The sequence below is a fragment of the Schistocerca serialis genome, chromosome 1 (assembly GCF_023864345.2).
Source record: "Schistocerca serialis cubense isolate TAMUIC-IGC-003099 chromosome 1, iqSchSeri2.2, whole genome shotgun sequence".
NCBI classification, from domain to species: Eukaryota; Metazoa; Arthropoda; class Insecta; order Orthoptera; family Acrididae; genus Schistocerca; species Schistocerca serialis.
In genome coordinates this window covers 892623623-892638110 of record NC_064638.1, presented here as the reverse complement: position 1 = coordinate 892638110, position 14488 = coordinate 892623623, and the positions used below count along the sequence as shown (strand labels likewise).

General features: G+C 44.6%; 1 protein-coding gene across 1 annotated transcript in view; it reads left to right on the top strand.

Moving 5' to 3' along the window:
* The window catches only part of LOC126411449 (facilitated trehalose transporter Tret1-2 homolog), a 349452-nt gene that overhangs the window by 305143 nt on the left and 29821 nt on the right, over window positions 1–14488 (top strand). The window contains exons 3-4 of the mRNA XM_050081364.1: window positions 6732–7073; window positions 13671–13955. Of these exons, the coding sequence (XP_049937321.1) occupies window positions 6732–7073; window positions 13671–13955 (627 nt within the window). The remainder of the gene's footprint in view (window positions 1–6731; window positions 7074–13670; window positions 13956–14488) is intronic.

The following is a 14488-nucleotide window of genomic DNA, read 5'->3' as shown; positions in this document are numbered from 1 at the left end:
CAGTCCTACTTTACAGAGCAGACAAGCCTCCGAACACCACGTTCCGTAAAGAGTCGTAGACGTCCAGCCATTTAACGCCTAGTGGTAGTTTCACTGCCCTTTTACCTCTTTCCGTAAATACTTACGACAGTACCACATGAATATTCGATCTGCTTCGCCGTTTTCGAGATAGTCATTCATATGATCTGCGTAATAATAATCTGCCTTTAGTCAAAGTCGCTTATTTCAATGTATTTGCCATTGGCAGCCCACACCTTCGCGAGGCTGATACACCGTCCGTGTCTGCTCGGCTTACATACTTTCGTTACCTCGTCAACTTCCAGCAAGGCCACCAGCGTCGCGGTCGGCAGTGGTCGTAATGTTTTGGCTTATCAGTGTAAATATTTTTAGAGCCAGTTTTATTTTGGTCACCAAGCAGAAGGAAAGCTCGCGAATCAGTTAAAACCAGATATATTATTACTTAAGTCAACATCCCTTTTTCTCAGCACATACTAATCGTACAGGGATAAATGAGATTTTGTTAGAAATATTTTTTAACCGGCTTCTGATATTGCATACTGATTTTGCGCTAAAACTTATTGTTTGTGGAAAATTTTAACATAAGAGATTTCTAACTACCATAGGAGAAAGGGTGTCATGGACGCCCAGATATATTTTACGAAGCTGACTTATTAATCGCTAACGAGAGACCTCCTTCTCATATTACCTTATTACAAAATACCTTTTATTTTTTTAAGTACTTATTAACTGGATAATTTGCATACAGTATTGTCATAGATGGTAACTGTGACAACAGCGGCAATACATTATCTCTGCCTCTCGTACAAGCTGACTTTTCTAAGCGAATACACTTTCCGAAACGACAAAATAATTGTTATTGTCAATAACTAACATTATCCCAACGACTAAACATATTCCAAATACCGTCATTATTTACAACTGGAAAGTGTGAAAGTTTCACAGGGGTCCCCTGTTTACAATTAATGCTCAGCTGACTGACACCGGAAAAACTGTTGTAATACACTCCTGGAAATGGAAAAAAGAACACATTGACACCGGTGTGTCAGACCCACCATACTTGCTCCGGACACTGCGAGAGGGCTGTACAAGCAATGATCACACGCACGGCACAGCGGACACACCAGGAACCGCGGTGTTGGCCGTCGAATGGCGCTAGCTGCGCAGCATTTGTGCACCGCCGCCGTCAGTGTCAGCCAGTTTGCCGTGGCATACGGAGCTCCATCGCAGTCTTTAACACTGGTAGCATGCCGCGACAGCGTGGACGTGAACCGTATGTGCAGTTGACGGACTTTGAGCGAGGGCGTATAGTGGGCATGCGGGAGGCCGGGTGGACGTACCGCCGAATTGCTCAACACGTGGGGCGTGAGGTCTCCACAGTACATCGATGTTGTCGCCAGTGGTCGGCGGAAGGTGCACGTGCCCGTCGACCTGGGACCGGACCGCAGCGACGCACGGATGCACGCCAAGACCGTAGGATCCTACGCAGTGCCGTAGGGGACCGCACCGCCACTTCCCAGCAAATTAGGGACACTGTTGCTCCTGGGGTATCGGCGAGGACCATTCGCAACCGTCTCCATGAAGCTGGGCTACGGTCCCGCACACCGTTAGGCCGTCTTCCGCTCACGCCCCAACATCGTGCAGCCCGCCTCCAGTGGTGTCGCGACAGGCGTGAATGGAGGGACGAATGGAGACGTGTCGTCTTCAGCGATGAGAGTCGCTTCTGCCTTGGTGCCAATGATGGTCGTATGCGTGTTTGGCGCCGTGCAGGTGAGCGCCACAATCAGGACTGCATACGACCGAGGCACACAGGGCCAACATCTGGCTTCATGGTGTGGGGAGCGATCTCCTACACTGGCCGTACACCACTGGTGATCGTCGAGGGGACACTGAATAGTGCACGGTACATCCAAACCGTCATCGAACCCATCGTTCTACCATTCCTAGACCGGCAAGGGAACTTGCTGTTCCAACAGGACAATGCACGTCCGCATGTATCCCGTGCCACCCAACGTGCTCTAGAAGGTGTAAGTCAACTACCCTGGCCAGCAAGATCTCCGGATCTGTCCCCCATTGAGCATGTTTGGGACTGGATGAAGCGTCGTCTCACGCGGTCTGCACGTCCAGCACGAACGCTGGTCCAACTGAGGCGCCAGGTGGAAATGCCATGGCAAGCCGTTCCACAGGACTACATCCAGCATCTCTACGATCGTCTCCATGGGAGAATAGCAGCCTGCATTGCTGCGAAAGGTGGATATACACTGTACTAGTGCCGACATTGTGCATGCTCTGTTGCCTGTGTCTATGTGTCTGTGGTTCTGTCAGAGTGATCACGTGATGTATCTGACCCCAGGAATGTGTCAATAAAGTTTCCCCTTCCTGGGACAATGAATTCACGGTGTTCTTATTTCAATTTCCAGGAGTGTACCACGATTAAACTTAAAATCATCTGAACCAAACATGCCTTTTCAATTAGCACGAAGGCAGTTGTCTACAAAAAAATTAGAAGTTGTCACAGAGACAAACGCTTCAAAGAGCAGGACTGCATTTTCCATATCCCGGCTTTACTCACGGGCGATTACATGTAGCCTTTTCAAGAGTAGCTGAATCAGCTACCATTTTTGTATCCCGTACAGAAAATGAGAAACTAAAAGTACTAGAAGATTACATCCTTATCACAAATATCGTTTACACCGAAGTGTTGTAATGCTCTGTAAATAATTTTGTTGAAAATTATATGAATGGAAATGTATGTACAAGTATATATCACAAATTTATGATAATTATTTCACGTCGTTCGGTTTATTTTAAAGATGTTTTCTCTTCATTCCCACACCCATCCTTACGTAAACGACTAGACTTTTTCCAAATACTGTCATTGTTTAACACTATAGAAGTGTGCAAGTTTCGCACATGTATGTGTGTGATGTCCTTAGGTTGGTTAGGTTTAACTAGTTCTAGGTCTAGGGGACTGATGACCTCAGAAGTTAAGTGTCCCATTGCGCTCAGAGCCATTTGAGCCATTTTTAACAGTAGGTAAATCACAGATCAAGGCAAAAATGACAAATATGTTTGTCGTTTCGGAAAGTACTTTCGTTTAGAAAAGTCAGCTTGTACTACGAGTAGGGATAATAGACTACAGCAGTGGTCATGATAATTATCTATGACAATGCTGTATACAGACTATCCAGTTAATAAGTAATTTAAGACACATAAATGGTATTTTGTGTAAATTGAAAGTGGAGGGGGAGAAAGGAAAGGGAAGAAATCATCGGGATTTTATGCGGAATCAACGGCAACAAATGAAAAAGTGTGTCGCGCCGTGACTCGAACCCGGGACCTCCGGCTGACCAGGCAGCTACGTTAACGACTGCGCCAAGCGGACACACTGTTTACCGCCATTGCGAGGAACTACCTCTGAACGCCCCTCGGCCGACCCACACTCCCACTCAGCGCCACCTGTCTGTAGTCCCCGTCCATGTCCTCCATGCTTCTACTTCGAAAGGGAACAAAGGAAGATTGGGTTTAACGCTACTTAGAGATTCCTGCAGGAGGTCGAACGAGACTGAGCACTCGTACTGAAGGTGGTGGATTCGTAGCCCACCGAGGCGACTCTGTTTCATAAATGTGTGGCGTCTGTTCGAGAGGAACACACAACATGCATTCTCACAAAAATGGGATTTGTAATAAAATAATATGAAAAAGGAGTATTTTATTCGTGAGTCATAAGTTAACTTCCTAAAATATAGATGCGAAGCTTGGAATCCTTGATGAATTTTTGCCTATGACAGTTAAAAGTCTATTTTATGTTAAAATTACTAATGTTAGCAGCTCATCTTGATTCGAATTCTGGAATATGTACTGTGTCTTCTTCGGTGAAAGAATGCAACAGGTCTACTAAACAGACTGCTAGAACTACGCTTGTCAGCCCTCTTCTGTAGTATTGCGATGCGGTGTAATCGGTAACATTGCCACTGTCATCACGCAGTGAAGGTATCGTTTGGGTTTTGCCGCTGGTATACTTCACACACGACCAGAATCTCTTTGGATTTTCTGCCACATCTCTTCGGAAAAGGGTGGAGCAACAGGCTTTATCGCTAGGTGTTACACTGTTTTTCGACAACTCAGCCTCCATGGGAAACCAAAGAGTTGATTATAATGGTAGAAACGACGAACATCATGCAAGTTCGAAAAGTGATGCGACAACTCAGGCTTTTGATCTGAATGAAAGGCTATAAGAATTTTTAACTAACGCGTGAAGTTGAGAAGAGATGACAATGCGCGAGACGCGCCAAAGTATTCCAGTTTTTCGTCCTGTTTTCATGTGAAAGTAATACAAGGATACTAACTGAGTGGTTAATGAACAATGAAACAATAATGCTGTTGAGGAACATAACAAAAACTCACATTCCACATACTCAACGTATGTAAACCAGAATACCAGTTTACCATACCGTGCACTCTTTTCTTGTAATTTTCATTCTCTTTAAATAGAAGAAGAAGACCGGGCCGCCACCGAGGGCCGACTTTGTGGCGGAATGCCACCGCATGAGCTCACAAGCAAAGCGTTCACGCTTTTGTAGAAGCCCAGAAGCTTTCCTAGAAGAGCCTACGGCTCTTGCTTTCACGTCTGCCGTTCTCGGCACGCCTCCCTGCCATCCTCACCGACACAGAAAAATCTAATGCCACAACTATTATTGCTAGCGGCAAACAGTCATTCCCTGTCTTAATTGTAATTACTCGCCCTGATGGCTCACCCCGTAGCTGCAGGAACTGCGTAATTAACGAGGGGGAGAAAGATGGCACGGCCAAAGGGTCGCCACATTTCAGCCTCTTGTGTAGTGTGTCACTGGCAGTCTCGTTTTGGACAACTTCCAAATATGTCACGTATTTAATCAAGACTGGAAAAAGGTATGGTTGGTCCTCTTGCATCGTAAACAACTGTGAGACGTTAGCTACGTTAGGTATGCAGTACTGTATGACCTACAATGCACCAAATGTAAACTGGCCAGTGACTACATTTTTACTGCAAACTTTTCAGAATAGGCACTGTGTTTTAATAAGTTTCTAAATAAGGCAACAACTATGGGCAATAGCGAAAGGTAAACCACTTTGTTATCAGGCAGTGATATCAGAATACAAGAAGTGAAAAGGTAATTTTTTAAATAATTTTCGCCATACAGATTGAGAAAGACTGCACAGTGGAGAACACACACAAATCCTAAAACAGTGGTTTTCAATTTTTTCGTGGAAAGTAAAAGTTTTACTGAGAAACTACAGTAATGGCCATTAAAATTGCTACACCAAGAAGAAATGCAGATGATAAGCGGGTATTCATTGGACAAATATATTACACTAGAACTGACATGTGATTACATTTTCATGCAATTTGGGTACATAGATCCTGAGAAATCAGTACCCAGAACAACCACCTATGGTCGTAATAACGGCCTTGATACGCCTGGGCATTGAGTCAAACAGAGCTCGGATGGCATGTACAGGTACAGGTGCCCATGCAGCTTCAACACGATACCACGAATACACGCTTCCAATGTGCGTTCACCACGATGTTCCCAAACATGGATGCGACCATCATGATGCTGTAAACAGAACCTGGATTCATCCGAAAAAATTACGTTTTGCCATTCGTACACCCAGGTTCGTCGTTGAGTACACCATCAGAGGCTTTCCTGTCTGTGATGCAGCAGGGTAACCGCAGCCGTGGTCTCCGAGCTGATAGTCCATGTTGCTGCAAACGTCGTCGAACTGTTCGTGCAGATGGTTGTCATCTTGCAAACGTCCCCATCTGTTGACTCAGGGATCGAGACATGGCTGCACGATCCATTACAGACATGCGGATAAGATGCTTGTCATCTCCACTGCTACTGATACGAGGCCGTTGGGATCCAGCGCGGCGTTCTGTATTACCCTCCTGAACCCACCTATTCCATATTCTGCTAACAGTCATTGGATCTCGACCAACGCGAGCAGCAATGTCGCGATATGATAAACCACAATCGCGATAGGCTACAATCCAACCTTTATCAAAGTCGAAATTTGATGGTACGCATTTCTCCTCCTTACATGAGGCATGACAGCAACGTTTCACCAGGCAACGCTGGTCAACTGCTGTTTGTGTATGAGAAATCGGTTGGAAACTTTCCTCATGTCGGCACGTTGTAGGTGTCGCCACCAGCGCCAACCTTGTGTGAATGCTCTGAAAAGCTAATCATTTGCATATGACAGCATCTTCTTCCTGTCGATTAAGTTTCGCGTCTGTAGCACATCTTCGTGGTGTGGCAATTTTAATGGCCAATAGTGTAACTATAGAAGCAGATGTAGCATCACCTCACCTATAGGCACCTATTAGGCACATTAGATGTGTCGAAATTTGCTTCCCGTGTATCGTACGATACAGTCGCCTGGAGAAACTGGAACTCCGCCTAGCACCAGGTGATACGACAGAGATTCGTGTAATTGTGGCTTCGCTGTCATCTCAGTCTGTACCAGTTGCACTTCGACTACGTTTCTAAGTGCTCACCGATGTGGGTCGTTTCTGAGTCGTATCGTAAGTCGCATGGCTTATCGAATCACATATCGTATTGCCTCAGTGAGAACTGCGACTAACAGCGTCCCCTCGATTGCTAGTGTATGCAACCCTCGACACTGGACTCGTACCCTCGCCGCACAGTAATGCCGTGTTTTCCCGGCAGCTGGTGGCGGCGCTGCTGGCGTGCTGGGTGGCGCTGGCGTCGGGCGCGAGCCTGGGCTACGTGACGCCGGCGCTGCCGTCGCTGCAGGCGGCGGGCTCCGGCCTGCAGGTGAGCGACGAGCAGGGCTCGTGGGTGGCGAGCCTGGCGATGCTGGGCGCGCTGGCGGGCGGCGCGCTGGCCGGGCCGTGCATCGCCGTGGGCCGCCGCGCCGCGCTCTGGGCCGCCGCCGCGCCGCTCGCGCTCGCCTGGCTGCTCGTCGTCGCCGCCACCGCCGTCTCACACCTCTACGTCGCGCACGTCATCATGGGCGTCTGCCTCGGCGTCATCACCGACGCCGCGCAGGTCGGTCACTCTCCGCTCATCTCTCAGTAGCACCTACGCACGGCGACATCGATTATTTATTGTACGAGGGTCACTCCGAAAGAAATGCACACTATTTTTGTACAAATACAGTTTTCATTCTGCATGTGTGAAAGTTTTACAGTGTGTAGATGCATCATTCCTGCTTGTTTTCAAACTTAGTTCATCCTGTTCCCGTGAGTGACGCTGTCGGAGCATGTCTTCAAGATGGCTGCTACACTTGACGTTCGTCAGAAGCAACGTGCTGTCATAGAATTCCTGTGCTGTGAAAACGAGACAGCGGGAAACATCCACAAGTGGTTGAATAAGGTGTATGGAGATGCTGCTGTCGATCGCAGTACAGTTAGTCGGTGAGCAAGCAGGTTACGCGATTGAAGCAAGCACGGCAATATTGAGGATTGTCCTCGCAGCGGCAGGCCTCGTACGGCACACACTCCAGACAATGTGCAGAGAGTTAACGAATTGGTGACTGCTGACAGACGCATCACAGTGAACGAATTGTCACGCTACGTTGGGATAGGGGAAGGAAGTATTTGCAGAATACCGAAAGTGTTGTTAAAAAAGGTTTGTGCCAGGTGGATTCTCAGGATGTTGACAGTGGCTCACAAAGAAACAAGAAAAACGGTATGCAGAGAAATTTTGGAACAGCACGAGAATGGTGGTGATGAATTTCTTGGAAGAATTGTGACAGGTGATGAAACATGGCTCCATCATTTTTCACCAGAGACGAAGAGGGAATCAATGGAGCAGCATCACGCAAATTCAGTCAAGAAAAAAAAATTCACAACCGCACCTTCTGCTGGAAAAGTTATGGCTACGGTGTTATTCGACTCCGAAGGATTCTTGCTTGTGGACATCATGCCAAGTGGAACCACCATAAATTCTGATGCATATGTGACGACACTGAAGAAACTTCGAGTTCGACTGAGTCGTGTTCGACCACATCGGCAAAAGCAGGATGTTTTGCTGTTGCACGAGAATGCACGGCCACATGTCAATCAAAAAACCATGGAAGTGATCACAAAACTCAGATGGACAACACTGAAACACGCCCCTTACAGTCCTGATTTGGCTCCGTGTGACTATCATCTCTTTGGGAAACTGAAAGACTCTCTTTGTGGAACAAGGTTTGAAGATGATGACTCCCTTTTTCACGCTGCCAAACAGTGGCTCCAACAGGTTGGTCCAGAATTTACCGTGTGGGTATACAGGCGCTGGTTCGATGATGACGTAAGGCAGTTGGGAGGGATGGAAATTATGTGGAAAAATGAAAATATTGTTCCTAAAGGATGTATCTACACACTGTAAAACTTTCAAACATGTAGAATACAAGATGGATTTATAAAAAAAATACTGTGCATTTCTTTTAGAGTGACCCTCGTATATAACTTGCTTCAAAATTAAAACCGAAAACTCATGCATGTTAGAGCGTACTATAATAGAAGCAGAAACGTTGCAGTAAACATGGACCAATTGTGAGGTAAGTGACTTCAGTGTAAAGTACTGACCGAGCTACTACAAATGTACTTTCAATGAAGTCCTAATTTAACTCAGCTCAGTTTTGATTCATGACCCATTTTTTCGAGTCCTGGAATATGCACGTCGAGAGCACGGCACATTTTTTGCTGATTTAAGATATCTAACGAACTAACGTGGTCCAAGACGGATTGGTCTTGCAGTGCCTGTATCTTTGCCTCCACGATTACATGACCTCGATCATCCAAATTTTGCTGCTTGCATCATCTCAAAAGTTAAAGGTTTAGCAGGCACACTGAAACAGTTGAACTGCAGCAGCGAATTGGACAGTCTTCTCAAGATTTACGGGTTTATATGGAGGACAGGATTAGCAGTTCACTGCACAGACGAGTGCTATATTGCATGCATCTACTAGGACGACACCTGGTACACTTCCTCTAACAGATTCGAGTTTGCAGTAAATCGGAACTTGTAACACAGTGGAGCAGTGTTGTATTTCATGTTAAAGTAGGCCATAAGTGAAATTTGAGCCCAATTATATGAGGACCTAACCGAAAAGTTTACATTCCAGATAAGACCCATGTTTATTGAAACCATTTTGGTTTCATCATATACTCTCCTCCGAGTCTGCTTCAGCTGTTAATTAATATACACCACGTAGATTCCAATGTCTGTGTTCCCCTATAATTCTCCCTTCTGAGGCTCTCACAAGTACAACAGAACTCATTTCCTGATGTCTTAATACATGCCCTGTGCTCCTGTCCCTGGTTCTACTTAGAATTTCCCATATACTTCCTTTCTCACTGATCCTGAGGGCAATCTCTTCATTTCTTATCTTATCAGTCCATCTAACTTTCAACATCCCTCTGTAAAGTCACATCTTTAGCCCCTGTTTTCCAGAAGCCCATGACCCATTTTCATACAAAGCGTACTCCGGGCAAACATGCTCAGAAATTTCTTCCAGAAATTAAGGATGATGCTTGCTACAGGTAGACGTCTTTCGGCGACAAATGCCCCCTTTTCCTGTGTTCGTCTGTGTTTTATGTCATGCTACCTTCCTCTATCAGACGTTCTTTTGCTTCCGAGTTAATGGAATTGCTTTACTTCGTCTTCTACGCGATCTGCAAATTTGATCTCCGGTTTGTCGCTAATCCATTTTCTGTTGCTCCTTAAAACTCTCATCTTTCTTTCATTTACTCTCGATCTGTATTCTGTGCTCAGTAGGCTGTCCATGTTACTGAACAGGTCCTGTACTTCTCTTTCACTTCTGCTACCAATCTCATCAAAGAACTTTATCATTGAAAACCTTTCACTCTGAATGTAACTGCCAGTCCTGAACCTTTCTATATATATGAAGACAGTAACTGTTCTCGAAAGAACAGATTACTGTTGTTGACCGTGCAGCTTTTCCCTGGAATAAATGATGATTAACTGAAACCCTCAGCTGCCGATAGGTGTTGTTGATATACCTCGATGTGGACAGTTGAAAATGTGTGCCCCGACCGGGACTCGAACCCGGGATGTGAGTCTCACGGGAAGCGTGCAAGGGATAAGTCCCTGCAGTCGCGCTATTGATCTGTGTCCTCGGTGGCTCAGATGGATAGAGCGTCTGCCATGTAAGCAGGAGATCCCGGGTTCGAGTCCTGGTCGGGGCACACATTTTCAACTGTCCACATCGAGGTATATCAACAACACCTCCCGGCAGCTGAGGGTTTCAGTTAGTCATCATTTATTCCACTGAACCTTTCCTTTATTTACTTCAAAGCTTCTCTGATACACGAGTTAAATGGTGCGGGAGAAAGGCTTTACCTCTGCTTTATGATTTATGTGGTATGATAGTCAACATGACTAACAAGGACACAGGTCCAAATACCTCTTTAACCAAACAAACCCCTATTTTTGACAGTTTCCCAACTCATACCTGTCGATTTAGAACCTAAATTACTAAGTTTAGTTTAGTTTTCTGCATCGTCCGTGGATCATGTGTAAGAGAACGATCCAATAAGTGGACTGTGTCAGTAGGTTTAGCATTAAGATGCATCTTCTCTGTGAAAACATGGCTACATCCTGACCATATACATTATTGAGTTTTTGAAAAACCTTAATACAAAATTTGCTAAATATAACCCAACCACATACACATTATCTGCTCAGAAATTCACCTAGGGAATAGAACGTGTTGTCAAGCAGAAATGATATGTTCTTAAAACTTCTTTTACTTGTCAGCAGCTTTAATTTACAAATGAGTTGGTTACATACATTTATGGCTGCATACTTTCCTTTTTGTGCAAGAATGAAGTTGAGTTATTGATAGTGGAGGTTATTTCTATTACTAGTAGTATATTTAAGAATATTGCCATGATTCTTCAAAGCGAACTTCATAAGACAGTAAATTTATTCTGTTGTTAATAAGCTAAATGCCTTTAAACAGTTGGCTAGACTAAGTCTGAGTATGGGCACCAGACATTATCCATATAACTTGTTTATGTACAGTGGATACTTTGTGTCTATATGTGGAATTGCCGCAGAAAATTATTTCAGATGAGATCAGTGAATGGAGGTACTTGAAATAAGCTAATTTGCTAATGCCTTCATCGCCAAAATCAGAAACTGTGTGCAGAGAAATTGTTAGTGACTGAGGAGTTTGAGAGAACCTGAAATATTTTATTTCTACATCAAGTTATGATGAGTATGTACTGATTAAAGTTTTACCAATCAGTTTTGGCTCTGAGCACTACGGGACTCAACTGCTGAGGTCATTAGTCCCCTAGAACTTAGAACTAGTTAAACCTAACTAACCTAAGGACATCACACACATCCATGCCCGAGGCAGGATTCGAACCTGCGACCGTAGCGGTCTCGCGGTTCCAGACTGCAGCGCCAGAACCGCGCGGCCTTACCAATCAGTTTTAAATATTTCATTTACACTGCGTGGAATTTTCTTTGATGATGATATATCTTGCCTTGTACAGAATTGAATAAGGAGTGTTTTTTTCTAAGTTTAGTGATAGTTGGTTTATGGAGAACCAGTCAATACTTCATTTATTGCTCCTTCTATTACCGCAGCTGTTTTGGACTTTATTATGATAGTGTCATAGTCAGCAAAAATAACTCTTTCCGAAATATCAGTAAAAGATGAAAGGTCATTTATACATGGTGATTCAGGTACCGCTACAGAACAGTATTGTTGATCATTTCGTCCTGTAGATATGAAGCACATTGTCAAAATGTCGCCGAATAACTAGTAAAGTATCCGAAGACTTCTTAGACCTATTGTAAAAATTTTGTATATGAAACTACTTTAGCACATTAACACAGCATGTCATATATTAATATCCTCGTTTGGTTATATACCTAAATGTTATTACTTCCACGTTTCCCTTTTTGATAGCTCCTATTAATTTCGTTATTTCCAATGGTGAAACACACTTTACAACGCAACATTTCTGACTTACGAATGATTAAGTACTATAAACGGAATAAACTTACACAGACATGAAAAAAACCTGTATGACTAAACCGTAAATACACAAAGAAAGACTGAAGACGCTTGGATAAGTATGGCAGAAGTAAGGTCTATCTTGGTCCAAAAATACCGTGTAATTGATGCCCAATCCTAACTTGAGCTCTTTTACAGTATGTTTCCATTTGCTAACAGTCGTCCAAAGCTCTGAGATGGAACTTATATCGATTATGGGGCTGCAGCCTGTCTGGATACTGTTCCTGATACAGACGCAATGCCGGTTGCATAAAACGCCATTGGTAGGGGCAGCTGAATGATCCTGTGATAGCAGAAACAGTGTTCGCCCCAGAACTGAACCCTGTGGCGTGGCAGTAATAATTTGTCCTCACTCAGAAGAACATTCATCGTGAGAGCTGCATGGCTATCTAACATGGCCCTCCCCTATCTAACAGTTAAAGCCATTAAGAATGTGATTTTTACATTCAAATACCTTAGACACATCACAAAAACTCCTGACTGATGAAATATTGTCATTAGGATATTTTAGTACATGGTCAGTGACTAGTAGACGGCGTGCTCCATGGAGAGGCGCTTCTGAAATCAGTGGCTGTATCAGTCTCTAATATCTGCAGGTAAGCTCAACCACTGTTAAATACATTACCTCTTCAAACACGTTTGAAAAACAGATCAATAGTTATTAATATCTATCCTACTACTTTTTTTAAAGATGAGTTTAACTGTAGTATACGTTAGTCTGTCTGGAAAGATGCCGTGTGAAAGAGATGGAGAAAAATATGGCTAAGTACCGGGTGGTGATAAAAAAGTCAGTATAAATTTGAAAACTTAATAAACTACGGAATAATGTAGATAGAGAGGTAAAAATTGACACACATGCTTGGAATGACTTGGCGTTTTATTAGAACAAAAAAAAACATAGTTTACAAAATGTCCGACAGATGGCGCGTGAAAGATCTCTTGAGCGCGTCGTTTGGTGATGATGGTGTGCTCAGCAGCCACTTTCGTCATGCTTGGCCTCCCAGGTCCCCAGACCTCAGTCCGTTCGATTATCGGCTTTGGGGTTACCTGAAGTCGCTAGTGTATCGTGATCGACCGGCATCTCTAGGGATGCTGAAAGACAACATCCGACGCCAATGCCTCACCATAACTCCGGACATGCTTTACAGTGCTGTTCACAACATTATTCCTCGACTACAGCTATTGTTGAGCAATGATGGTCGACATATTGAGCGTTTCCTGTAAAGAACATCATCTTTGCTTTGTCTTACTTTGTTATGCTAATTATTGTTACTCTGATCAGATGAAGCGCCATCTGTCGGACATTGTTTGAACGTTTGTATTTGTTTGGTTCTAATAAAACCCCATGTCATCCAAGCATGTGTCAATTTGTACCTCTCTATCTACATTATTCCGTGATTTATTCAGTTTTCATATTTATACTGACTTTTCGAAAACCCGGTCCAACAGCTACATCAAAAGATGCTACACACACCAGTGGAATAGCTATTTCATGTGTTTTCCTCTTGATAAGGTTTCTTCCAGAGTACAGGGACGAGTACTAATAGCAACTCTCAGAAGGTGTTCTTACTGAGTGTATAGCCGTACCTGGTGTGCCTTGTCAGGTGTACGTGAGCGAGGCGGCGAGCGCGGAGCGGCGCGGCGCGCTGGGCTGCGTGCCGGTGCTGATGTTCAACGTGGGCATCCTGGCCAGCTACCTGGCGGGCGCGTTCCTGGGCTGGCAGCTGCTGGCGGCGTTCGGCGCCGCGCTCACGGCGCCCGCGCTGCTGCTGCCGCTGCTCTTCCCGGAGTCCCCCGGCTTCCTGGTGGCCAAGGGCCGCCTCGACGAGGCGGCGGCCGCCCTGCGCGCGCTGCGCGGGCCCGTCTGGGACATCCAGCAGGAGCTGCAGGTGCGTCCCGCGTCGCTCTGGCACTCGTCTTGCCGCTTACACAGAAATGTTGGCAGTCCCTCTGTTGTCTCATTTGAAAACCACACGAAACCTGGAGTGAGCTCTCTACCTTCTACACACTTGAACCGTGAATTTACTTTCAAAATCTTTTCTTAAGAATTTACTTTATTTACTAGCGATTCACCAAGAACATTAACACATTTAACCACACTATGTGAGCGTGGAAGTAGTTGCCAACGGGTAACTGATGAAACAAATTTTTTTTTCAATAAATGGAAATTTTATTCCTAAAAGCCCTTTTTTTTAACAGATTTAAAATTATAATCAGAAAGCGCCCTGTAAATATCAAGTTACATTTATTCAGAGGCAGAAATAACATTTTTTTTATTTTATAGTATGAGCTTTCGGGCTGAGAACCTTGCCGCTCCCTATTAACGCGTCCGTAGTCACGACCGCTCACAACAACCTGTGAAAGGCTACACTGGTGCAAATCTGCAACACACCAGATTACTTTAAACTAAAAATTTTAACAA